The sequence below is a fragment of the Scyliorhinus canicula genome, chromosome 18 (assembly GCF_902713615.1).
Source record: "Scyliorhinus canicula chromosome 18, sScyCan1.1, whole genome shotgun sequence".
NCBI lineage: Eukaryota > Metazoa > Chordata > Chondrichthyes > Carcharhiniformes > Scyliorhinidae > Scyliorhinus > Scyliorhinus canicula.
Window position 1 is genome coordinate 114,914,503 of NC_052163.1, and position 26,613 is coordinate 114,941,115.

The 26,613-nt window shown below is 42.9% G+C and overlaps 1 protein-coding gene across 1 annotated transcript in view; it reads left to right on the top strand.

The window, feature by feature from the left end:
- mau2 (MAU2 sister chromatid cohesion factor) overlaps nucleotides 1-26,613 on the top strand; it is a 56,355-nt gene that overhangs the window by 10,371 nt on the left and 19,371 nt on the right. Inside the window, exons 4-13 of the mRNA XM_038776709.1 lie at nucleotides 4,158-4,253; nucleotides 6,224-6,318; nucleotides 8,074-8,101; nucleotides 10,617-10,772; nucleotides 13,211-13,357; nucleotides 19,919-20,009; nucleotides 20,761-20,864; nucleotides 24,061-24,138; nucleotides 25,202-25,267; nucleotides 26,480-26,563. Coding sequence (XP_038632637.1) covers nucleotides 4,158-4,253; nucleotides 6,224-6,318; nucleotides 8,074-8,101; nucleotides 10,617-10,772; nucleotides 13,211-13,357; nucleotides 19,919-20,009; nucleotides 20,761-20,864; nucleotides 24,061-24,138; nucleotides 25,202-25,267; nucleotides 26,480-26,563 — 945 coding nt within the window. The remainder of the gene's footprint in view (nucleotides 1-4,157; nucleotides 4,254-6,223; nucleotides 6,319-8,073; nucleotides 8,102-10,616; nucleotides 10,773-13,210; nucleotides 13,358-19,918; nucleotides 20,010-20,760; nucleotides 20,865-24,060; nucleotides 24,139-25,201; nucleotides 25,268-26,479; nucleotides 26,564-26,613) is intronic.

A 26,613-nucleotide genomic window follows, 5' to 3' on the forward strand; every position in this document is an offset into this window, starting at 1 on the left:
AGTGGGTGGAGTTGGAAAATGGGTGTCTTCTGTGTTTTCTTACCAGTGACGGTAACATCTGTACTTTTAAAAAGTACACATTTTTAGATAAATATATATTTTTAGAACCTTTAATGTCATCAGAGAAATTGAAGGATCAGGAAAAAAACCTTTTAATGTTAGCCGTTATAATATATGTAACTCAATACCATTCGGGATTTCAAGGCTCCAATGAATGTAGATGTGCACTGGAGGATTAAACAATGGTCAGCATGCTATACATTTTCAGTAGGGAGGATAGACTAACACAGTAAATTACAGGCTAGTAAGCTTGACATCTGTGATAGGAACAATCTTGGTATCATTGACGATGAAATTGCAGATAAAAAGAAAATAGGTGAAAGTTTCCAGCATGGATTTCAAAAGTGACACATCGTGCTTGACAAACATCATAGGATTTGGTGAGATGGTAACAGACTTGCTAAATGGGGAACAAAAATGAAGTGGCTATCGTGTGCATGGACCATAGCAAAGTCTATGAGACAACATGGGAGATTACAGGGGAAGAAGGAACTAGATTGAAATTTGGTTAGAAGTGAACAGAGTAGGAGTTGAGGGTGTTTTTTCTCAGAGGTTGGATGTAGATATTGGTGTCCAGAGTTCAGTTCCAGGAACTGTTTCTATTCACTGCCTGTATTGGAGATTTTGTTCATATAACTACGTGGAATCATACTAAATTGTGCAGATCGTAACAAAATGGAAAACAGAGTTGATGCTTCAGGAGACCAAAAAAAGTCATAAAGGATTAGTGTTAAAATGGAATGTAACATCAGTGAGTGTGTCATTTGGGTTAAAAACGACAACGATGACAGCAGTATTCTTGATGCGCTAGAAGAACTGAGAGATTTGAGGGTCCAGTTGCAGATCAAAGAAAAGTACAGCGCAGGCACAGACCCTTCAGCCCTCCAAACCTGCGCCAACCATGCTACCCGTCTTACCTAAACCGTCTACACTTTGGGATCCATATCCTTCTTTACCCTTCCTAATCATGTATTTGTCAAGATGCCCCTGAAATGTCACTATCGTACCTGCTTCTATCAACTCCGGCAGCGAGCTCCAGGCATCTACTATCCTCTGTAAAGGACATTAAAGGCGATGCTTCTGGTTGCTAGAACTTCTATAAGCTTAAAAAATGCTAATTCAATTCTGAATTTTATTGGACTAGGAGGGCTAGAATTTAAAAGCCATGGGGTAACTAATATTATCTGAAGTCTTAAGAAGAGCTCAGCTATTGGGCTCCAAGCTATGGGAGGGATGTTGTGATTTTATAGAAGGTACAATGCAAACTCATGAGGATGCTGCCTGGTTTGAAGAAACACAAGTAGTTATGATCCGGTTAATGACCATGACCGTTTAAAAATAAATCAGAGTACCTCTTTTAACCAATAGAACTACACTGTAGGATTTCGCTTTTGTAACAAAACACACTTTCTTGTTTATAAAACAAGCACAATTAATTAATTGTGGTGGTTTATAACTTCATGTTATATACTCAAGTTTGCTTCTCACTTTCCCTAAGAATTCTCTTATAAGACACATCAATTTTAAAGTTATTTACTTCTGTAGGGGCCACCCATCAGTATGTCACAACCGTCTGGCAGTTCCAACTATTCTTGGAAGTAAAACTTCCATTTACCCTTTCTTGACTGTGGATGACTAAGTCCCTGGTTCTGGTTATTTTTCAGTACTTTCAAGCTAATATGCTTGTTACTCTATTTTGAAGTAAGACACTGTAGTTTCAAACTAGTGAATCATCAATGAAGCTAGTTCATTACTCTGCTTACAGTGCAGGCCTGTCTAACTCATTTACCTCGCTGTCTTCTCCCAATAAATTGCAAACCACATCAAGAATAAACTGCAACTAATAACCTTTCAGATAATCATAGAATAGATTCATAGAATTTACAGTGCAGAAGGAGTTCATTCGGCCCATCGGGTCTGCGCTGGCCCTTGTAAAGAGCACCCTACTTAAGCCCACACCTCCACCCTATCCCCATAACCCAGTAACCCCACCTAACCTTTTTTTTTGTCACAAAGGGCAATTTAGCATGGCCAATCTACCTAACCTGCAAATCTTAGGACTGTGGGAGGAAACCCACGCAGACACTGGGAGAACGTGCAAACTCCTTACAGACAATGACCCAAGCCGGGAATCGAACCTGGGACTCTGGAGCTGTGAAGCAACAGTGCTAACCACTGCTACTGTGCCTTCCCAGCAAGCACCCAGATCAATTGAAATGAGAGAACCTTTCTGAGCGTCACTCATTTCTATAAAGACAAAGCCTGCTCTGGGAGGCCCTCAATCAATGTTTAAGTTATTTATCCCTCACTTGATTAGAAAATGGGTTTTATGACATTTCAGCGTCCATTGAATGCTTTTCAGCTAATGTAACTCCTAAAACTGAAACATCTCCATGGAATGCCATTCCTGCACAGATAGTAGATTGCACAGCTCCAGTTTGTTTGATAAGTAAGCCCACCTTCTGTTAACCCCCTGGTTGGGGCAGCATCTGTTAACATTCAAGATTAGCTGGAGCAGGTGGATGAAAGAAAATAAAATGAAGTTGTTTGGGGAGAAGATGAGTTAATGGGAATTAAGACTAATTGTTCACATGCAAATGGTCTCTGGGTGATTGGGCCCAACGGTCTGCTTCTCTTTTGTGACTTCAGTGTGTTTCTTTCGGGAGCTATTTACATGTCACTGTTGGGAGCAGCTTTACACTGCTCCAATGCTGTGAAATTTGAGACACCTTTTCCTCCTGATATCAGTCAAGACACTTGCTGTTGATTTTAAATCTACAGAGGACCCAGATTTTATATCCTTAGGCTTATTTCCCAATTCTTTGAGCCAACAGAGATGCCTCACATTTTCTAGCAAAGGGACTAAATACAGTGAAAAAAAGCTGTAGGATGGTGGTACGCCTATAATCTGTTTATCTAACACTGTTATATTTAATCCCGAAAGAGGTGCTGTTAGGTGAATTGGACATTCTGAATTCTCCCTCTGTGTACCTGAACAGGCATCAGAGTGTGGCAACTAGGGTATTTTCACAGCAACTTCATTGCAGTGTTAATGTGAGCCAACTTGTGACACTAATAAAGATTATTATTATTAAAAGGATACTCTTCCCTCCTACATTTATCCAGTTTATCTCTTCTACAATTGATTTAAATTTATGCAACAGTCCAGCAAGACTGATATGGAAAGAGGAGATTTAAGATCAGCAGGGTTAAATTCTGGGGCTAATCGGGATAAAGGTGCACTTTGTGTAGTTGATGGGAATGTAATGAAGAACATGGAAACAATTTTCCTGGGCACTGTCTGATTGCGTTTGGGTGGAAGAATATGTTGATCCTTGTGTTGAAATGTTTTATTTTGAGGTAGCATTTAGTCAGGGGCACAGAGCAATCTTATGCAACAGCTGTCTTATATACATGTGAATGATCTAGTAGGTGAAGGGCCAAAAGCCAATAGTGGATGACACTGCCAGGGCTGAAGAGAAGACACAATAAAGCAAGAAGTATTGGCCACATGAAAAATACAGCTGGAAGGGATAGTAGTTTCATAGGTTGGAGAATCTGAGAAAGAACAAAATAGAGCAGACCGAGAGGTGATATGAAATGAAAATGAAAAAATGAAATGAAAATCGCTTATTGTCACGAGTAGGCTTCAATGAAGTTACTGTGAAAAGCCCCTAGTCGCCACATTCCGGCGCCTGTCCGGGGAGGCTGATACGGGAATCGAACCGTGCTGCTGGCCTGCTTGGTCTGCTTTAAAAGCCAGCGATTTAGCCCTGTGAGCTAAATCAGCCCCTATAGGCAATGTATTTGGAATATAGGAATATGGTTCTAGAGCTACTGATAAAATAGACAATGGTGGCAACAGAGAGGTTGGCAGCTAGAGTTAAGACTATGATAGGAACCCCATAAACTGAAGTAAAGGAAATCGGTATTTCCAAGCTTACTGCTTCACTGAGTAGTTCTGTTATAGTTGTCTTGTGTGTTGTAATTAGTACATGCATTCACATCTGGTTGATAACTACTTTTGATTGTTTCTGTGGGATTAGATGCTGTCTTTTGCCATGTTAGTTTGAAATAATGTTTTGTTGCCTTTTTAGAATCTGGTTGATTCAGCAAAACCACTTTTACGGAAGGCGATACAGATCTCTCAGCAGACACCATATTGGCACTGTCGACTGCTCTTTCAGCTTGCAGTATGTACCTTTTGTTTTCTTATGACTAATGGAGTTTCTTGGCACAGAATGAACGAAATTTTTCAGCATCAGAGCATAACAATTGTTGAATCACAAGCTGTTCAACTTGCATTACCTCCGAGGAGCTTGGTAATGTTCCGAGTAGAAGCAAATGAGTTTGATCTGCAATTATCTCCCCCACAGCTTCTAATTTCATGAACTCTATTTATGTATTTTTTTCTTCTCCATTTTTCCTCTTCATTTCCAAAGGTGTTAACTCACTGTTCAACCCACAACCCTCCTTTTCCATTGTAACGTTAATGCTGAGAAAGGCTACACTTTGGGGCTGAACTGTGAAGCCAAAAGCCATGCCTTGGATATTTCTTCACAAGGAAAGGAAAGAAATGAATTAAATCAGAAAATGCCATGTTTATGGCACTTGGTTACAGATGCCCCTTCTTTATTAAAACCTGGACAATGAGCATTGGTTGGCGTTCTAGTCCCCTTCACTTCCTGGCCTCTGGGCACTGAGCATAAAGGAGAAAAAGATTTGCATTTGTATAGTGCTTTACATGACCTCCGGATGTCCTGAAGCACTTTACAGCCAATGAGGTACTTTTTGAAGTGTAGTCAATGATGTAATGTAGGACATGTGGCAGCTAATTTTCTCCCACAGAGAGCAATGTGATAATTTCATTCATGGGAGGAGAGGGGAGCGTCAGTGACTGCCAGCATTTATTGTCTATCCCTAATTGCCCTTGAAAAGGTGGTGATAGTCCTGAATACAGCTGAATGTCTTGCTAGGTCATTTCAGAGGGCAGTTAAGAGCTATCTACATTGCTATGGAGTCACATATAGGCCAGACCAGGTAAGGACAGCAGATTTCCTTACAAAAAGGTGAACTAGATGGATTTTCGCGACGATCTGATAGTTTCATGGTCACCATGATTGATTAGTAGATTTCTATTCCACATTTATTTTGTATTTAATTAATTGAACTTAACGTCCTCGGCAGCTGTGGGATTTGAACTTTGATTTCCGGATCATTAGTCCAGACCTCTGGATTACTAGCCCAATAACACAACAACTCCTACCATTCCCCCATTTAGTGATGGTAGTTGACGGATAAATATTGGCCAAACCACCTGAGAAATCTGCACTGCTGTTCTTTGAAATAATGCTGTGGGATCTTTGACATCCAGCTGAGAGAGAAGGTAGGGTCTCAATTTAATGGCCCATCCAAAAGTTTGTAATCCGAGTCATTATAGTTATCTGGCAGAGATCATCTAATTTAATGAAGAATTAACGTTCTGGTTCCACTTGTTAATTGGTCCTAATAAGAAGCTGTAGTTGTGGTTTTAGCCAGATCTTTCAGGCACTAAGACTTTAAGCTGACTAGTCATGAGGTGTTTCTTCATTGTAATAGGGGGAAATTGATAAATCAGTGGACAAATTTTTTTCACCTCTGCAACTTCAAGTAGTAATTGCAAAGGTCTAGATAGGCTGCTGTTTTTATTGAGGGGGGATATTCCATAAATGCCTGCCTCATTCTTGTGTATATATGTTTCAGATTATCATATTTAATTTCCGTATTTGCAGAAGTGATCTTCGGATACCATTCTGTGATCTTCCGATGGACTGTTTGTAGTTTGGCTAAGATGCCACACAGCCAGTTGACGAGTGGTATGAGGTACCAGAGGTGACTTGGCACACTTGCAGTCCTACCCCAGAACTTGATGCCATCTGCAAATAGGGTGGGTAGTGGGGTGGGGAAACGCAAGTGGGGGGGAAAAGACAAGGCTGCCAGGAGGTCAATCTGTCCAGTGTCTCGTAGGTCAGTAACAGCACTAGATGTGTTGATTTCCACCACTGTTAATATCCTGATTAATTTTTATATAAATTGCATTCCCACATATTATGGTGGCTTTACTCAGAACCTGAAGGAAACCTTTATTTTTCACTTTGTCTCATTTTGTTTCCCTTTCTACCAGCAACTACACACGTTAGAAAAAGATTTGGTTTCAGCATGTGACCTTCTAGGAGTTGGAGCCGAGTATGCAAGAGTAGTGGGTTCAGAGTATACAAGGTAATGGCAAAATTTCAGGAATTGCGAGCTACCTCCCTGCTGTTCCCACTTATACAAAACCCCAATATTCCAAATTTCTGTGTTGGAATATCTGCCTCGGATGCTTAAGTGTTACCCTTTTCAATTTGCCCGTCAGTCCTAAATCTAAATTTCTATAAAAATGCAGGAGATTGTTTATCTTCTATTTGTGCCAGTGACAACATGAGGATGTCTCTTCCATATTTCTAAGAATGGGCATTCTGCAGCTGTTTAAGGTTTATCTGTACTGGTAAGGGCATCACCCAATACGATCAAAAAATAACCAAAGGTTGGGAAGTCCTATGTTTGGTTCCAGGATTTTTTTGAGTTTGCTGATTTGCAGCAGCTGGAGTGTCAGAAGGGGCCTTAGCAGTTCAGGAAAGGGAGGGAAATCTTAACTTGCCTCTGATCACAATCCTTTAACCTCTTCACAAAGGTGTTGGATCTTGGGTGAAGAGACAGTCAGAAGCCATTTTGTTAATGCCTCAGATTTTAATGTTGTACGCAAATCAATCCATGGCCTCGCTTCTTTCTGTTTTTGGAACTTGGTCCAGCACTATACCTTTTTTTTGGATGTCTGAGAAATGTATGTAGTCCTAAGGTGTTGAGTGCAGTGGGTAGCATCCCTGCTTCTGGGCCAGAAGCCACGGATTCGAGTCCCACCCCAGGACTTGAGGGCCAAGGTGGTCAAACAGCTTGAATGTGTCAACCTGCAAATTCCAAACACACGCTAAAGGCTGATGGTAAGAGAGGGAGAGACCCTATGGTGACAGACTAATGGCTGGCCTGTTTGAGGAATTACTGAGGAATTACAAAAGTCTGCCGTAGCTAAGTGCGGGAGGAGAATTGGAATGTAGTCTCAATGCACTGGGAAACCTCTGTTCCTATGTCTCAATAATGCCCTGTAACCATGGTACTCATCTCTAACAATACAGCATCGAAAGAGGAAATGCTGGAAAATCTCAGCAGGTTTGGCAGCATCTGTAGGGAGAGAAAAGAGCTAACGTTTCGAGTCAGCTTTGTCAAAGAGTCACCAGACTCGAAACGTTAGCTCTTTTCTCTCCCTCCAGATGCTGCCAGACCTGCTGAAATTTTCCATCATTTTCTCTTTCATTTCCGATTCCAGCATCTGTAGTAATTTGCTTTTATCTAACAGTACAGCATTCCATCAATGATAAAAAGTGTAACCTAAGATTTTTTTTAAGCATTTGAGTGTTGATATTTAAACCATTAATAGTCTGGCCTGCTTTTATTATTCCCCCGATTTTGTACGGGATCGAGTTTTTTTATCATAGACATTGTATTTCCAAAATGTCTTCCATGGCCGTGGGAACATCCCATAGTGCTTTATAGCCAGTTAGTTTTTGAAGTTTAGTCAATGTTATAATGTAGGAAATATAGCAGCCAGTTTGCATTCAGTTACGGCCCATAAACAGCGGTGTAGTAATTTGTTCTGCAGTGCTGTTGGTTGAGGGCTAACTATTGGCCCAGGGCGCTAGTAAGAATTCCCCTGCTCTTCAGAAAAGCCCCGTGAGATATTTTACACCCACATAAGAGAGTTACCGACCCTTAGTTTAACATCTCGACAAACGATAGCCCTTGGTGCAATATTCCCTCAGTACTGCATTGAGGTATTGGCCTGTATTTTGTTCTCTGGTCTCTAAAGTAGATTATACTTTCATGTGTACATTATTAAATTCACATTGTATGTATAAACTTGTCTCTCTTATCTTGCAGAGCACTCTTCCTCTTAAGCAAAGGCATGGTAAGCTTTTTTCATCATTTAGTTAAATTTGTGCGGAATTTACTCTAATCTGCAGCTCGTGTATCATCTCTAAAAATCTTCCAATGGTTACGACCACAGCAGATGTTATTTGTAAAGCAAGGTAAATCCCCAGAGGGAAACTTGTTTTTACTGAAGATAATCTTTTTTTATATTATGAAAAACTAGAAAAACCTACTGATCCTAGAAACATAGGATTCCAATAACACTTCAAAAAAAATTCTTTAAAAGTGGTATTTATTAACAAGAAGAGGCAGCTTAGGCACTCCAGATTAACGTTACACAGTTAAAACAGTCTTACAAAATCTCATAAATAGAACCCACTTGGGTCAGAACACACACATACCTCGTTGACAACACTCCCGTATACATTTTTAACTCTTTAAAAATCAAGTGATATTACCCAAGGCAAACTGCCATCACTTTAGTAAAGGTATACTACACAACTTCTCACTCTCTTTTGGGAATCCAAACAAATTCAAAAATAAGGCTCCTTCCTGAATCAAAGACTTTCCTGGTTTCTGGGTGGCTGCTTCAGATTTTGCACCTTCTCTCTGCCCAGAGCTGGTCCCCTGATCTCTTTCACACAGCCAACACCACTCGGCTTAATATCTTTCCTTAAATGTCTTTTCCCTTCTATCTTCGATTCCATTGTCCATAGCTCCTCTTTGAACTCAAAATTGTTCATGTTTTCCTATTGTCTCCCCTTGCAGGTCAAATAAAACTTAATAACATTCTCTTGTTTGCTTACGAAACCTTTAAGTTGTAGAAGTCCCTTACTCTTTGAAATGTAACAGCTGAAAGGCAAATTTCTAAACTCGGTCTATTTACTCATAGATCCACTTCACCATGGTCTCACCTTACAAATGCATGCATTTAGCATCTTTACCCCCTTTATAATCTCTCGGCTATCCCAGACAAATTGTCTCTATTAACCTTTGCTCATGCTTAATTAAATTATTTACACACAAGCACACAGCCTTCTTTACAGAATAACACAGTATGCCCCCAAAATATTAAAAAAGTGCATCTTCACACAATTGATATAAGAAACATTAAAGAATCCTGTGTGTGGAATAACGTACACCCACAGGTGTTCTCTCAATGTGGATTGGAAGGGCGAGCGACAGAAATCCTGCTCTTGCCATTGGATAAATGTTTTGAGTAGTAGAGAGAAGTACCAAGAAACATTGGCCCACCCCAGTAACCAAGTTGATTATAAAATTATAGAGAAAATTTGAGTTTCACCAATGAGTGGCCATGCTATACAGAGCAGGAATGCCCCCTCCCTGTTTTTGATCTCCCAGTTTGCGGTTACTTATCCTGTGCCAACCTGAATATGGTTGGCTACACGACAGTTGGTTTAAATGGGTTGGATGCTGAAAATTATACAGCTCCTGAGCACTTCCCTGAAGAATGTGTGTGAATGACCAGGATCCAGATCCAATTTGACTGTTCCCCTACTGCAAGGCCCAATATATACCCTGCTGACTGTCTTGTCTGTCTATGGGCTGGTTTAGCACACTGGGTTAAATCGCCGGCTTTTAAAGCAGACCAAGGCAGGCCAGCAGCACGGTTCAATTCCCGTACCAGCCTCCCCGAACAGGTGCCAGAATGAGGCGACTGGGGGCTTTTCACAGTAACTTCATTAAAACCTACTGGTGACAATAAGCGATTTTCATTTTCATTTTGTTTTCAGTCCAGGCCCATGCATCAATAATGGCCACTGGGTTGCATCAATAATGGCCACTGGGTTGCATCAATAATGGCCACTGGGGTGAGAGATAGTGAGAGGTCACAGGGGAAATCTGAACTGCAGTAGAATAAATACCTCTGGGAGGAAAATAAATGAGTGGAGAAAATTGAGAAGGAGGACATAAAGCCTTGTTTGAAAAATATTACATTTATAGCAAATGGCACTGAAAATGCCAGCCTGTATGTCCTATCCAATCCTGGTGTTTGTCTTTAGCCCACAATTTCCTGACTCAAGTAAGAATGCCACCAACAGAACTTGAGCGTACACACTTCAGCAACTTCAAAGCTATATTTTATTTCCTACTCTCTTGGCAAACAAAGGCTAAAACCCTCCAGGATATTTTGCAGCACTGTTTATATAGAGACAGTCCTGGTATCACAAACTGCTACCGTAATGTCAGTAGACAGTAATACCCACGATGGTCAGTACCAAGCAACAGTTAAATAACCTGATCACCTCTAGAAAATGCCAGAGGAGGGAAACGGGCTCGTTGATGCGGGAAATGCCTTCAAGAAGGGCATGAGCTAATTCTTGTTTTTAGCCTTCTGCAAGGGGTCAAATCATTGCAAAGATGACTGTGGATGGTCCCAAACACAACACTAGGGTTTGCAAACCTGCTTTATAAGAGAAGGGTCATCGCAGGAGCTCCAATGATAATTGATCAATGGTGATTGTTTATATGCGGCTTCAGGTTGTAGCTATGATGTTTAATGTTTGTATGTTCTCCCTGTTGGTCTCCAGCTGCTGTTGATGGAGCGGAAGCTGCAGGAAGTTCATCCTCTCCTGACTCTGTGTGGCCAGATTGTGGAGAACTGGCAGGGTAACCCCATACAGAAGGAGTCACTACGAGTCTTCTTCCTGGTGCTACAGGTCACACACTACCTGGATGCAGGGCAGGTGAGCAAAGAGAATTCCTCTAAAATTTTCAGCACAAAAATGGAGGTGGCAGCAGAAGGGGAAAAGAGAGATGCAGTGCCGTAGCTGAATAAATAGGCCAGTGAGAGCAATAGCTTAGAAAAAGAGGACCACAGGGTCTGGAATAAAATCTGACTCATGCTCGTCATTCCAAACGGATACAGCAGTGTTGGTTCTGGCTTGAATGTTAAGTCTGCACTCATAATATACTGGGTGCAATGCTAATGTTGCAGGATTCTGTCACGCGTGCAGCTGGTGACAGGGCTAAAGTAGACTTGGGTGACTAGTAAAGTGCCTCTGACTGGATCAGAAGAAAGGCTGAACAGACTGTGCTCTGTTTGCTAGAATGATCTAAGAAGTCTTTAAAATTATGATGTGGTTTGCTATGTACATGGCAGATGTATAGAAGGGTCTCTGCTTTTGGGGGAGTTCAAAAAAAATGTCAGAACTACAAAAAAGTCACTAATAAATCCAATAGGGAATTCAGGACAAATTTCTGAAACGAGAGAGTGGTAAGAATTTCGAACTTGGTACTGTACCTGAAGGAGTGGCTGAGGTGAATAGCATGGTGCTTTTTTAAAAAAGAATTCCAATTAAGGGGTAATTTAACATGGCCAATCCACCTACCCTGCACATCTTTGGGTTATGGGGGTGAGACCCATGCGGACATGGGGAGAATGTGCAATCTCCACACGGACAGTGACCCGGGGCCGGGATCAAACTCGGGTCCTCTCAGCGCCATGAAGCAGCAGTGCTAACCACTGCACCACCATGCCGCCCCAGCATAGATGCTTTTAAGAGGAAACTAGATAAACACATAGGGAGAAAAGAATAGAAGGGTGTGCTGATGGGGGTAAGATATAGCAGTGGTCGAGAAGGCTTCTGCGGGCAGCACGGTAGCACAGTGGTTAGCACTGTTGCTTCACAGCGCCAGGGTCCCAGGTTCGATTCCCGCTTGGGTCACTGTCTGTGCGGAGTCTGCACGTTCTCCCCATGTCTGCATTGGTTTCCTCCGGGTTCTCCGGTTTCCTCCCACAGTCCAAAGACATGCTTGTTAGGTGAATTGGGCATTCTGAATTCTCCCTCAGTGTACCCGAACAGGCACCGGAGTGTGATGACCAGGGGATTTTCACAGTAACTTCATTCCAGTATTAATGTCAGCCCACTTGTGGCAATAAAGATTATTATTAAAGAGAGACCATTTGGGCTGAATGGTCTGTTTCTGTGCCGTACATTCTGAGAGTTTTGAACTGAGAACTGAAACAGTTCAGAGGTGGCCTGAAGCAGGTTTCAGGATTGAGAAGGATGAATACTAATGGATTGTTTGCACCAGTCAAGAAGACATCTGCAAGTGGGCACAATTCATTCCAAACTGAATTAACATTGAGCTAAAGGAAAATTCGTTATAAAGAGGATAACAAGAAAAGTGAATTACTCAAATCTGCTCTAAATCTCCTTCGCCTTACCATAAATCCATGGCCCTTGGTTATTGACCCGTCCAATAAGGATAAAAGTTTCTTCCTATCTATGTCCCTCATAATTTTGTACATCTTAATCATGTCTCTTTCCCCCCCCCCCCCCAAATTTCTCTGCTCTTGAGGAAACAACTTCAGCCGAATTAGCATCTTTTCATAGCCGAAACACTCCAGCCCAGGCAGCATACTGGTGAATCTCCTCTGCACACTCTCTAGTGCTATCAAATCCTTCCTATAGTGTGGCAACCAGAACTACATGCAATACTCTAGCTGTGGCCTAACAAGCCTTTTTTGCAGCCTCAGCTAATAAAGCCAAGTATCCCATTTGCCGCCTTAACCACCTTATCTGCCTGTCCTGCTGACTTCAGGGATCTTTGGACATGCACCCCAAGGTCCCTCTGGTCCTCTGTACTTCCTAGCATCCTAACATGTTCGTCCTATTCCCTTGCATTTTTAGTCAATTTGTTACCCCCCACAAACAGCAATGTAATAATAACCTGATAATCTGCATTCTTTTTGGCATCATTGGTTGATGAATAAATATTAGTCCGAGTACCGTGGAGAATACCCCTGCTTCTCTTTGACTAGCAACGTGCAATCTTTTACTTACACCTGAAAGGGCAATCGGAACGTCAGTCTAAGATCTCCTCTGAAAGATGTTATATTTGCCAATGCAAGGACCCCTCAGTACTGCCCTAGGGAGTGTCAGCGTAGATCATAAACCCTTGTCCCTGGAGTAGAACTTGACCCCGCAACCTACAGACTCTTGAGGGATGAGTCAAATGAGTGTGAATGTACACCCATGTTTGCCTACTTCAATATGTGTCTGAATTTATACCTGTTTGTTTAATTGCTTCAGAAAACGTAAATGTACTTTTTTGAGAACCCAGTTTTAAAGTACGAGAACAGCATGTGAATAATGAATAATCTGTGCTATTCTTGAAGGTAAAAAGTGTGAAGCCCTGTTTGAAGCAGTTGCAGCAATGTATTCAAACCATCTCTACGCTACATGATGATGAGATCCTGCCCACTAACCCCGCAGACCTCTTTCACTGGCTACCCAAGGAGCATATGTGTGTGCTGGTTTATCTGGTGAGGAAATGCTATGCACTTTTCGGGGAGTGAAGGAGTCAATCCTTGTACTACATGCTGCTCCACACTTGGAGGAGAGCATGTGATGCTGTTTAAAAAGTAAATGCTAAATATCAAAACTAGGAAAACATTTAATTTCTAACCTTGCACCAAGCCTATCACAGTTCAACTGAGTTGAGTAATTTTGGATCATAACCACTGACCCCACTTTGTTTTGTTTACTGATTTGGGTTTTTTTCTCGTTTCTTTCTTTTTCCTTTGCTCGGGAACACAGCTGTTCAGGATCCTGCCATTCGCACCTTCTATAGACGTATCTTTTTGGGTTTTTTTTACTCGTCCCATTGCCACTCTCTTTGGCCTTGCGCCATGAATCATTTTTTCTGTCTTTTTTTCCTGAAATTTAAAGTACCCAATTCACTTTTTTCCCAATTAAGGGGCAATTTAACATTCACCTACCCTGCACATCTTCAGATTGTAGGGGTGAGACCCACCCAGACACTGGGAGAATGTGCAAACTCCACAAGGACAGTGACCTGGATCGAACCTGGGTCCTTGGTGCCATGAGACAGCAGTGCTGACCACTGGGCCACCGTGCCGCCCAGTGCCTTGAATGATTGTCATTTAACTCCTTTCCATCACCCAACCTCAGAAATTCCCATTTGTTCTTCTTCCCAACCACTTCCTGCCCCCACCACCCCTTTTCACTTTCGCAAAAACTTTAACATTTCTAATTTTTCATAGTCTTAGTGAAACGTCACACTCTCCACAAGTACTATCAGACCTGCTGAGCATTTTCTGTTTCTATATTCGATCATTTAAAAAATTCATTTGTGGGATTTGGGCGTCGCTGGTTAGACCAGCATCTATTGTCCATCACTAGTTGCCCTTCAGACGGTGTTGGTGAGCTGCCTTCTTGAACCGCTGTATTCCCTGAGGCATGGATACACCCACAGTGCCTTTATGGAGGGAGTTCCAGGATTTTGACCCAGCGACAGTGAAGGAACGACGATATATTTCTAAGTCGGGGTGGTGAGTGTCTTGGAGGGGAACGTCCAGATGGTGGGGTTCCGAGGTATCTACTGCTCTTGTCCTTCCAGATGGTAGTGGTCGTGCCTAAGGAATTTTGGCGAGTTACTGCAGTGCATCTTGTAGATGGTACACTCCACAGTTTGTCGGTGGTGGAGGGATTGGATGTTTGTGGATGGGGTAGCAATCAAGCAGGTTGCTTTGTCTTGGATTGTGTTGAGCTCCTTGAATGTTGTTGGAGCTGCACTAAATCAGGCAAGTGAAGAGTATTCCATTACACTCCTGTCTTGTGCCTTGTAGATGGTGAACAGGCTTTGGGGGGTCAGGAGGTGAATTACTCACTGCAGGATTCCTAGACTTTGACCTGCTCCAGCAGGCACAGTGTTAATATAGCTAGTCCAGTTCAGTTTCTGATCAATGGTAACCTCCAGGATGTTGATTGTGGGGGATTCAGCGATGGTAATGCCATTGAATGTCATGGGGCAACGGTTAGATTCTCTCTTGTGGGCGATGGTCAGTGCCCGACACATGTGCGAAGTGAATGCAACTTGCCACCTGTCAGCCCAAGCCTAGATATTGTCCAGGTCTTGCTGCATTTGGATACGGACCACTTCATTATCTGAGAGTTGCTAAAGATGCTGAACATTGTGCAGTCATCAGTGAACATCCCCACTTCTGACCTTATGATGGGAGGACGGTCATTGATTAAGCATCTGAAGATGGTTATGCCTAGGAACTCCTGCAGTGATGTCCTGGAGCTGAGATAGATAGATTACATAGAATTTACAGTGCAGAAGGAGGCCATTCAGCCCATCGAGTCTGCACCGGCTCTTGGAAAGAGCACCCTACCCAAGGTTAACACCTCCACCCTGTCCCCATAACCCAGTACCCCACCCACCACTAAGGGCAATTTTGGACACTAAGGGCAATTTATCATGGCCAATCCACCTAACCTGCACATCTTTGGACTGTGGGAGGAAACCGGAGCACCCGGAGGAAACCCACGCACACACGGGGAGGATGTGCAGACTCCACACAGACAACGACCCAAGCCGGAATCGAACCTGGGACCCTGGAGCTGTGAAGCGATTGTGCTATCCACAATGCTACCGTGCTGCCAAATGATCGACCTTCAACCACCACAACCATCTTCCTTTGTGCCAGGTATGACTCCAACCAGTGGAGAGTTTTTCCCCCTGATTCCCATTGACTCCAGTTTAGCTAGGGCTGCTTGATGGCATACTCGGTCAAATGCTGCCTTGAGGTCAAGGGCAGTTACTCTTGCCTCACCTCTGGCATTCAGCTCTTTTGTCTATGTTTGAACCAAGGCTGTAATGAGGTCAGGAGCTGAGCACCCTGGCAGAACCCAAACTGAGTGTCTGTGAGCAGATTATTGTAGAGAAAGTGCTGCTTGATAGCACTGTTGATGACCCCTTCCATCACTTTGCGGATGATGGAGAGTTGGCTGAAAGGGCGGCAATTGGCTGGGTTGGATTTGTCCTGTTTCTTATGTACAGGGTACACCTGGGCAATTTCCCACATTGCCGGGTAGATGTCAGTGTTGCAGCTGTACTGTACCAGCGTGGCTAATAACGTGACAAGTTCTGGAGCACATGTCTTCAGTACTGTTGCTGGAATATTGTCAGGGCCCATAGCCTTTGCAGTATCCAGTGCCTTTAGCTGTTTCTTGATATCACGTGGAGTGAATCGTATTGGCTGAAGACTGACATCGTGACGCTGGGGACCTCCGGAGGAGACCAAGGTGGATCATCCATTCAGCACTTCTGGCTAAAGATTGTTGCGAATGCTTGAGCCTTGTCTTTTGCACAGATGTACTGGACTTCTCCATCATTGAGAATGGAGATATTCGTGGAGCCTCCTCCTCCAGTGAGTTGTTCAATTGTCCACCACCATTCATGGCTGGATGTGGCAGGACTGCAGAGCTTAGATCTGATCAGTTCATTGTGGAATCACTTAGCTCTGTCTATTACTTGCTGCTCATGCTGTTTGGCACACAAGTGTTGTTGCTTCTTCAGGTTGACACCTCATTTTTCACTATCCCTGGTGTTGCTTCTGGCATGCTCTCCTGCACTCTTCATTGAACCAGGGTTAATCCCCTGGCTTGGTGGTAATGATAGAGTGGGGGATATGCCAGGCCATGAAGTTGCAGATTGTGGTTGAGTGCAATTCTGCTGCAAATGGCCCACAACGCCTCATGGATGCCAAATCTTGTTGCTAGATCTATTCGTAGTCTATCCCATTTAGCACGATGGAGGGTATCCTCAATGTGAAGGCGGGACTTTGTCTCCACATGGACTGTGTGGTGGTCACTTCTACCAATACTGTCATGGGCAGATGCATCTGCAGCAGGGTGGTTGGTGAGGATGAGGTCAAGTATGTTTTTCCCTCTTTTGGGTTTCCTCTCCACCTGCTGCAGTCCCCGTTTAACAGATGTGTCCTCTAGGACCTGACCAGCTCGGCCTGTGTTGGTACTAGCAAGCCATTCTTGGTGATGTACCCAGAGTATATTCTGCGCCCTTGCCACCCTCCGTGCTTCCTCCAAGTGATGTTCAACATGAAGAAGTACTGATTCACCAACATGGAGGAGTACTGTCAGTACCTGGTTATTAGCAGGAAATTTCCTTGAGACTTCATGGAGTCCAGAATCAATGTTGAGGACTTCCAGGAAAACTCCCTCTTGATTGTATAACACTGTGCCACCACCTCTGCTGGGTCTGTTCTGCCGGTGAGACAGGACATACCCAGGAATGGTGATACTGGTTTCTGGGACATCGTCTGTAAGGTATGTTTCTGAGAGTGTGACTATGTCAGGCTGTTGCTTGACTAGTCTGTGAGACAGCTCTCCCAACTTTGGCACAAGCCCCCAGATGTTAGTAAGGAAGACTTTGCAGGGTTGATAGGGCTGGCTTTGCCGTTGTCGTTTCCGGTGCCTGGGTCTATTTCAGTCACTTGAGAGGGCATTTAAGAGTCAACACGTTGCATGTGGGTCTGGAGTCAAATGTGGATCAGACCAGGTAAGGATGGTCGATTTCCTTCCCTAAAGGACATTGGTGAACCAGATGGGCTTTTATGACAATCGACGATGGTCATCATATTAGACTTTTAATTCCAGATATTTTATTGAGTTTAAATTCCACCACCTCTGTGGTGGGATTCGAACCCAGGTCCCCAGATCATTACTCTGGATTACTAGTCCAGTGACAAAACCACTATGTCACCGCCTCACCTATATAAATGCAGATTTGTCTTATTTGAGCAAATAACAGCTCTGCATGGTTATCTAGTTAGGTCAACTAGTTAGTGAGTCTATTGTTCAGAGAGCAGCGGTCATTTGAAGCAAGCAGGTCTCTAGTTCCAAACTGATACTGATGCTCGACAATTTCTCAATGGCCCTAAGCTAGGTAAGGGAGAGGCTCACCAAGGAATCCTGCTCCTGATCGCTGTCCAGCAACTGGGAATAGGTTCAGAGTTTAAGATGCACCTCTTTCCTGCTGATTTGAATTATACAATGATCTTCACTGGCTCGCTCACACTTAAACAGGCATGTCAGAAGCACAATGAGACCAGAAATGAATAGTTTCTTGGATATTGGGCTGCAGGAGACCATGCAAGCATTTGTCCTTGTTAAGATGATTAAGGTGTCACAGTGGAATGGGATACGTGCGCACTTTCAGTATGCTCTACCTGTAGAAACCCCACTTCAGAAGGAGCGTAAACCCCATCTGTTTCTCTCAATAAGCTTCAGGCTTATTCACCAATGACATGTGGAGAGTGCAGCTCCCTCCCTCCCTGCTTCAATAACTTGGATTGGATTGGATTTGTTTATTGTCACGTGTACCGAGGTACAGTTAGAAGTATTTTTCTGCGAGCAGCTCAACAGATCATTAAGTACGTGAAATGAAAAGGAAATAAAAGAAAATACATAATAGGGCAACTTGTTTTACCTGCAACAGCTAACCCAGTTGCTCTGGTTTACATTTCTTGCACCAACTCCTAGTCAGATTGTCAGTTTGTGCCAAATTCGCATTGTTTTAATAAGTGTCGATTTGTTTGCATGGAGGTCAAATCTAGGTGCCAGCGTTGAAAGCTTGCTATTCTGAATCACTTCTCCACCTAGTGGTCAAAATATATTTCAATCTAAGATTGGAAGCAATATTGCTTAAAAGAAATGGTATCAATTACCCATCAAGGTCTTAGTTGCATTTAATGGAATCCACTAGGCGTTGATACATTCTCAATGAGCAAGATATAGGTTGGTGATGCTATATTCCCAGTTTAGCCATGTTTCCTGGTAGAGGCTCTCGGTGCAAGCTAGGAGGTAAATTCAGTCTTGAACCAGTCCATGTCATCTGGACGCAGGGACTTTTCGGTACTTAAAAGTTGTGGAATTGAGGGGGTGAAAAGGATGGGCCTTTTCCTTTAAATGTGTTGATTCTCAATAGGCATTGGTCTTCACGGTTGCCAGTTGCTTCCTGTAACTTGAGCCAAATACCCATTCTTCTGTGAGACTAAGCAGCGAGTGCGGACAAGCAGTGCAACAGGTTGGCATCACAGCCAGCCCAACCTTCACATATGCGGACTTTCAAGCAGGGAATGACTAGATTGGAGATCAGGAGTCAGAACACTGGCTGATATGATCTTTGCCTTTAGTAACAATGTCCCATCATGGTGCCTTAACGTCTCTCCAGCTGCGATCAGTAACTCTGTTCAAAGCCAGGCTCGAACTGGACACCTCCTTGGGCTATACAGTGCAGCAGTGCACTGCTTTTTCCATTATTTAATCACTTGGCATGAGATTGGGAAATATATTTCAGAATGGGAAAGGGAGAGTTTACTTTTTCCAATGAATTTGTTTTTAAAAAGTTGCCTCATCAATCTTCAATTCATATAATTTTATGTCACAGAAGGAGGCCATTTGGCTGTCAGCTCCCTGAATGGCCTATGTACTATGCTGCACATTCGCTGAAGCTCTTTCTTTTGCCTTTCTCAACTTTCTCAGCAATTTAAAAAAGTGCTACGGATTCAGTTTCCAGGACTGTCTCTGGCCAGCATTTCAAAGTGTTGCATTTTAGTGTGTGTGTGTGTGTGTGTGTGTGTGTGTGTGTGTGTGTGTGTGTGTGTGTGTGTGTGTGTGTGTGTGTGTGTGTGTGTGTGTGTGTGTGTGTGTGTGTGTGTGTGTGTGTGTGTGTGTGTGTGTGGAGGAGAGAGAGAGCGAGGCGTCTCCCAACTCCCCCTGTGAATATCTGGTTTTAGATTCTCAAGTCTTTGGTGAAGGAGGTGCTGAGAAAACTGGTCATGTCTTGGACTTCTCCCCCAGCCCCCTGCACACCCAGCAGTTTGCTAACAAATTACATTCCTCTCGTCACATCAACATAGCTCCAGGTAGCTTGTACTGTATGCTTTGATATCCATACTCTGTTCTGAGTAAGGTTGTATAGTGTTCTGCTTAAAGATTTAGCTGCTAAGTGTCGAGGCAAAATACATCTCAATGATGCTGAGATTCTTGTGTTGCAGGTGACAGTGATGCACTCCATGCAAGCTGGATACCTAGAGAAAGCGCAGAAATACACAGATAAAGCACTCATGCAGTTAGAAAAATTAAAAAGTAAGTCACATGGAATTATTCAGTCACGTGTTCTCAGTCAAATTTTGGTGAAGGTTGGATTTATGGATCTTTTACACTCTGCACTTGAATTGTAGATTCTGATCTTCCAAACCTGGATCGAATTGCTTGAACTGCACAACAGTGGGGTACAGCACTGGTGGGTACAGTCTGTCACTCTATAATATGGGTACAGTACTGGTGGGCACAGTTCTGTCAATATAATACTGGGATACAGTACTGGTCGGTACAGATCTGTCACTGTTTAACACAGGTACAGTACTGGTAGGTGCAGGTCTGTCACTAACACTGGAGAACAGTACTGATGGGTTCAGATCTGTCACCGTATAACACTGTGGTGCACAGATCTGTCACTATAATACTAGGTGCAGTACTGATGGGTACAGGTTGTCACCGTATAACACTGGGGTGCAATACTGGTGGGCACAGATCTGTCACTATAATACTAGGTGCAGTACTGATGGGTACAGGTCTGTCACCATATAACACTGGGGTGCCACTTCTTGCCTATATGGCTTGGTTATAATGTTGTAACTACTGAATCAGCATTTAAAAATGAAGTGTCTAAATTGTCTAAGTGTCTAAATCAGCTCTAAATTGCTGTTTAATTGTAAGTTCTCTAAAGATTACTTGAAACCCGTGGTAATCGATGGTTTGGTTATAAATCTTGACATGTTGAGTTTGATGTTTGATGTATTATAATTTTAAACATAATTATTTCTCATCTGTACAGTGCTAGACTGCAGCCCAATCCTCTCCTCATTTCAAGTCATGTTACTGGAGCATATCATCATGTGTCGACTTGTAACTGGCCACAAAGCCACAGCTCTCCAAGAGGTTTGTATACTGCGTCACAGCCAGGCTGAGCCTAAATATACTTCAGAGAAAGATGGTGTGGTGGGCATAGTTTGTACTTTACATCTGGGATGTGAGTTCATATCCTAATCAGTCTGATTGGACAAAGGTCCCTCATCTGTTGCTTGCCATGACAGCAGCAACTTGCTTTTGCATCATGCCTTTAATGCACTAAGGTGTCCCGAGGCGCTTTACGGGAGGGATTTTCAACAGAATTTGGTGCCAGAGATTCTCAACAGAATTTGGTGCCATGCCACTGGGCATATTAGGAGAAACGGTACGATGCTTGGGCAGAAAGGTAAGTTTTAAGGATTGACTTAAAGGCGAGAGGTTTAGGGAGGAATTCCAGAGCTTAGGGCTGAAGCAGCAGAAGGCACATCTGCCAGTGCTGGAAAGATTTAAATCTGGGTGTGCACGCCGCCGTGTCACCTCTCTTCCTCGCTTTGTTGTTCGCCCAATCTTGCTTCTTCAAACACATTTTAAAAGTTTATTCTCTCCCTGCTAACTTTGAAAATTTCCTGCAGTACATAATTTCAATCCAGCGAAAGTGCTAGCTCCCTAAGAGTTGCTATGTAAGCAAGTGCTTGCTCAAAAGCTACGGTGAACATTTGAATTCACCCACTCCCTTTCTGTGGAGCAATGCCCAGCCTGCATTTAACAATAATGCAAAGTGGTAGAGTTGAGTTTGTAACTTGCCACAAGGTAATTAGAGGCAAGAATATGTGCCCTCTCGCTGTCTGCAGCAACACATCACCACAAAGTTTGACTTTCTCATCGGTTTCTAATGACAGCTGATGACCTTTTTTGACAGGTGAGGCACATACCAAACAAGACCACTTTAATGAGGATAGGTTGAATTGACGAGGCTGATTATTTCCTTGAGTTTCGACGAGTAAGTGGTGATTTATTTAGGTGTTTAAGACCACTAAAGAAGTTGATAGGATCGATGGTGTAGATGGGGAGTCGAGAACAAGGAGATATAACTGTAGGTGATATCAGGAAGCACTTCTTCACAGAAAAGAAAATGATCATCTTGAAACCTCTCTCCCAGAAAACACTTTTGTTAGACAATGGAAGTTTAGTTTGTTAAGAATGATGTAAATGTCAAAGTTTCCACTTTGGGAAGGAAATAGTTTATTAATTAATTGCTTTAATGACGAGGGTGGAAACATATTGACTTCTGGTGTATATTTTTATTGATACATATTTAAGCTCTGAATATGCACTGCCCTATAGTGGGGGAAAAAAAAAGTTTTGATAATCAGTATGTTACAATTTTGAAATGGTTACACAGGCCATTAAAAGATTTCTTTACTTGAAATTGCGTTAAGAGGCTAACAATTGTGGCCTCTTGTTGATTAAACTGTGTAAACGAGTCCTATTGACTGACATTGCCAGGTTCTTGTCATTCAACTGTATGAATAAACCTTTGGCAGCATGGGACGGTTCAGGACACCTCTTGCTAAGTGAGCCCGCAGAGAATTGGGCAATTTCCTGATATCCTGAAGAGACCCCAAAATGGTTTGAAAGCGGGGGTCTGTGACATGTCGATTGATGTACTGTCTCACTTGCCTTGTTTCATGAGCTGCTCCTTGTGTTTCATATTTCGCCCTGATTTGGTCAAGATTTTCCTTTGTTGGTTTTAACATTTGGTGGAGGAAGGGAAACACTCTGAGGAAGATGCTTTTGAGTGTAATCTCGATTTTACTGTGGCCACCAGTCTTGACAGAAAGGCTCAACAGGTTGGTTTCTTTGCTCTAGAATTGTGATGGCTGAGAAGTGACCTGATGTAATCGTAAAGACCTCTGAAGGGTTTTGATTGGCTAGAAGCAGTGAAGATGTTTTCATTTGTGGGAGCTGTCAGTAAGTTAGTCAGTAATAAAACCAAAAGGGAATTCAGGAGAAACTTGAAGTGAAAGAATCTTTGAATGGCTTGTGTAGCTGTTTCATAATTATAGCATCCAGATTATTGAAACCTCTGATTTATTTCACAATAAGGCAGCGTATATTTAGAATTCAAATATGTATATGTTATTGGTGCAAATATACAATAGACGTACAGATGAAAATTATCATTTATTTTTGAGTGAAACCCAGTATGTTTCCACCTGGTTATTAAAGCAATTAATAGGCGGCATGTGGTGCATTGGTTAGCACCGGGATTGCGGCGCTGAGGACCTGGGTTTGAATCCTGGTCCTGGGTCACTGTCCGTGTGGAGTTTGCACATTCTCCCCATGTCTGCGTGGGTTTCACCCCCACAACCAAAAGATGTGCAGGTTAGGTGGATTGGCCACATTCTTAATTGGAAAAAATAAATAAATAGTTGGGTACTCTAAATTTATTTTTAAAAATTAAAGCAATTAATGACTAAACCATTCCCTTAAAGTAGAAACAAGCTCCATGTGTTAACATTAAAATACATTATACTTAAACTAAACTTCCCTTCCCTTGGTTCTGTATTACCCATGCCCATGCTTTCTGAGAAGGGAATTCAAGACTATTATTATCCGTTCTGTGAAGAAGTGCTTCCTAACATTACCTAAGGTTATCTCCCTTTGTTCTGGACTCCTCGCCAATGCTATCTACCCCATCAACTCTGGTGGTCTTCAACAGGTGATACCTCTATCATAGAATCACTCCAGTGCAGAAAGAGGCCATTCAGCCCACCGAGTGTGCACCAACTCTTTAAAGAGCCCCCCCCCCCCCCCCCCCCCCCCCCCCCCCCCCCCCGCCTATCCCCATATTCCAGTACCTAACCTTTTCTACACTAAGGGGCAATTTAACATGGCCAATCCACCTAACCTGCATATCTTTGGACTGTGGGAGGAAACTGGAGCACCTGGAGGAATCCCACGCAGACACTGGGAGAACATTCAGATCAAGACAGTGGTTAGAGTTGGGAACATGATGCCACATGGATTAGCTGATACATTTAAGGGGAGGTTAAATAAACATAAAGGAGAAAGAAATTAAAGGATATGTAGAAAGGATGTGATGAAGTAGAGTGGGAGGAAGCTCCTGTGAAGCATGGAACATTTGGGCAGAATAGACCGTTTCTAATGCTGTAAATTCTCTAATACCCAAGCAGCTGGTCTTCAGCTCATTTTAATGGTGTTTACCTGAATGAAGAGTCTCAACAATTTCACTTAGTTTCGCTTCTGTTTTTTATTTTGTCAGATTTCTCAGGTCTGTCAGCTGTGTCAGCAGTCTCCCAGGTTGTTTTCTAACCACGCTGCCCAGCTTCACACGTTACTGGTGAGTAATAAAACAGAATAATTACTCAGTCCGGTTCTTTTATGTAACAGTTTCTATCTCCTTTCCGTTGTGCCCTTTTTCCCTGCCCTGGTACTGTTTTTGCTGGGGATGTCAGTCCACAGGTATATGTTCAGTGCTGGCAGTTTTGGCCCCTCTCGCGATATACACATCTTCCTCGGTTGGAATAATGCGATTGCGACCATGAGCCGACTTTCCTTTCTCTCTAACCCATGGGCCAACCATTATGCTTCACTTGAAATTGGCCAATTCAGAACCAACCCTGAGTGAAACCCAGGATCTTCTGGTTTGTGCAACTTTGTTGTATGTTGTTCAGCTGACTGTGCATTTAATACTGATAGCTCAGTGAACGGGTCAGTGCTCTGGCCACTTGCTGATCTGCTTTGTAGGGGTTTGGAATTTAAATCCTATTCTGCTTTTGATCCCCAAATTTAGTCAGTTGGGGAATTCTGGCAACTCTGAGCCAGAGGGTTCTGCTCCATCTGGTAGCGGGCAATTTTATTGCAAGAAGAAGGAAATATCCCACAGGATCGAGCAGTTGATGGTGTTGAATTTTGACCTGCCTTTGCAAAGTTCTCCGGGATGGTGTCGTCACAAGATGACCCGGGAAGAAACAGTCAGGCCAGCACGATTAAAGGCAAGAGAAAGGATAGGGATGGTATCTAGACTGTTAAGGCTGTGACCGGTCTTCTGGAAGTTCGAAGTATTGGCATACCCCCAGAACCACTTAGCTCTGCTTTGTAAAGCACTTGCCCATATTACTTGCAGGTGCATCCTGTTCACCCAGTGAACAGAGAAAGGGATCAAATGGAGCTGGTGCACTCTCTCTGCAATTTACATTTTCAAGGATTAAAAGGCAATGCTTCTGTAGCTCTTTCTGTCGTCATGGGGATGCATTCAGTCACAATATAATTGTGTGTTGTTTCTTCCCTTCCTTTCCCTAGGAAGACATGACTCGTGCAGGCATTTATACAGGTTAAACATGTTTGCGAGCAAACAATTCCTCCTGTGATTCTTGTGTTAACTGTTCATTCTCCTCCCGCAGGGTCTGTATTGCATCTCGGTAAACTGCATGGACAATGCAGAGGCACAATTCACAACAGCACTTAGGGTAGGAGGTTTTGCATATTTCCTGTAACAAACTGTAATAGAATGTCGTGGCATCAAGCCTCACTCCAGAAACATGAACACAAAATTTAGGCAGATACCCCCAGTTCAGAACTAAGGACGCACTGTATTGCTAGAAGTGCCGCTGTTTGGATGAGACATTAAACCGCAGGAAAATCTGCCCTGTCAGCTGCAGATAAAAGATCTCATTGCACTATTCTCAAAGATGATGCAGGGAATTCTTCCCCGGTATCTTGGCCAATATTTGTCCTTCAACTAGCATCAATAAACAGGTGATCTGGATTGATGTGCTGTTAGTGACAGCTTGTTACGTGAATTGGCTACAGCTTTAATGATAACATGCTCCATAAATAATATACGTAATACAGGTAAATCCCGTTTTTACGAAATGGTTTGGGACCAAGTTAAAAAAGGATTATCCTTAAAGCTGGTATTGTGTGTTGCTCATGTATGCAGTACTTTAAATGCAGCTCAATGTTTCAGCTGCCAGTCCTTGGGAGTATGCCCTTTTTGAATTATGGTACAAATTCCACAGTGCTGCCAACGACAAACAATGCATCTGCTCCAAAACAAATGGTAAACCTTGCCGCTCTTGCTTGCTATCAGAAGGTTCAGGTTTAGAGTCAGATGACTGGAATGTACCTGTGTATGTTTAATGCAGCACGACAATCTAAAGTAATGAACACTTGTCAACCCTAAAATATTGCAGCACTTTCAGTGGCTTCAGAATAAATGAATTAGGAGGGGAGCAACAGGAGAAGGCAAGAAGCAGAAAGAGTGAATTTTTTTTTTTAAATTTAAAGTACCCAATTCATATTTTTTTTCCATTTAGGCAGCAATTTTAGCGTGGGCAATCCACCTACCTGCACGTCTTTGGGTTGTGGGGGTGAAACCCATGCAGACACAGGGACAGCGTGCAAACTCCACATGGACAGTGACTCGGGGCAGGGATCAAACCTGTATCCTTGGTGCCATGTGGCAACAGTGCTAATCACTGCGCCAACGTGCCGCCCACACGAGAGTGAATGTTCACTCACATTACTCCTGTGTGCCTTTAAGCAGCTGGTTATCAAACAGTACTAAAATAACACTCATCCCAAACAGGCAAGCCTGTCTGCAAAACTAGCATTGTATGTGTGTGTGTTCATTATACATAATATATTCAAATACTTTTAAATCTGTCCTCTCATTTCAGTTGACTACACATCAGGAGTTATGGGCGTTTATAGTCACAAACCTAGCCAGCGTCTACATTAGGGAGGGCAACAGACACCAGGAGGTAAGAGGGTTGATGCATGTCAATTAACAAAATCTCACCTTATGTGCATT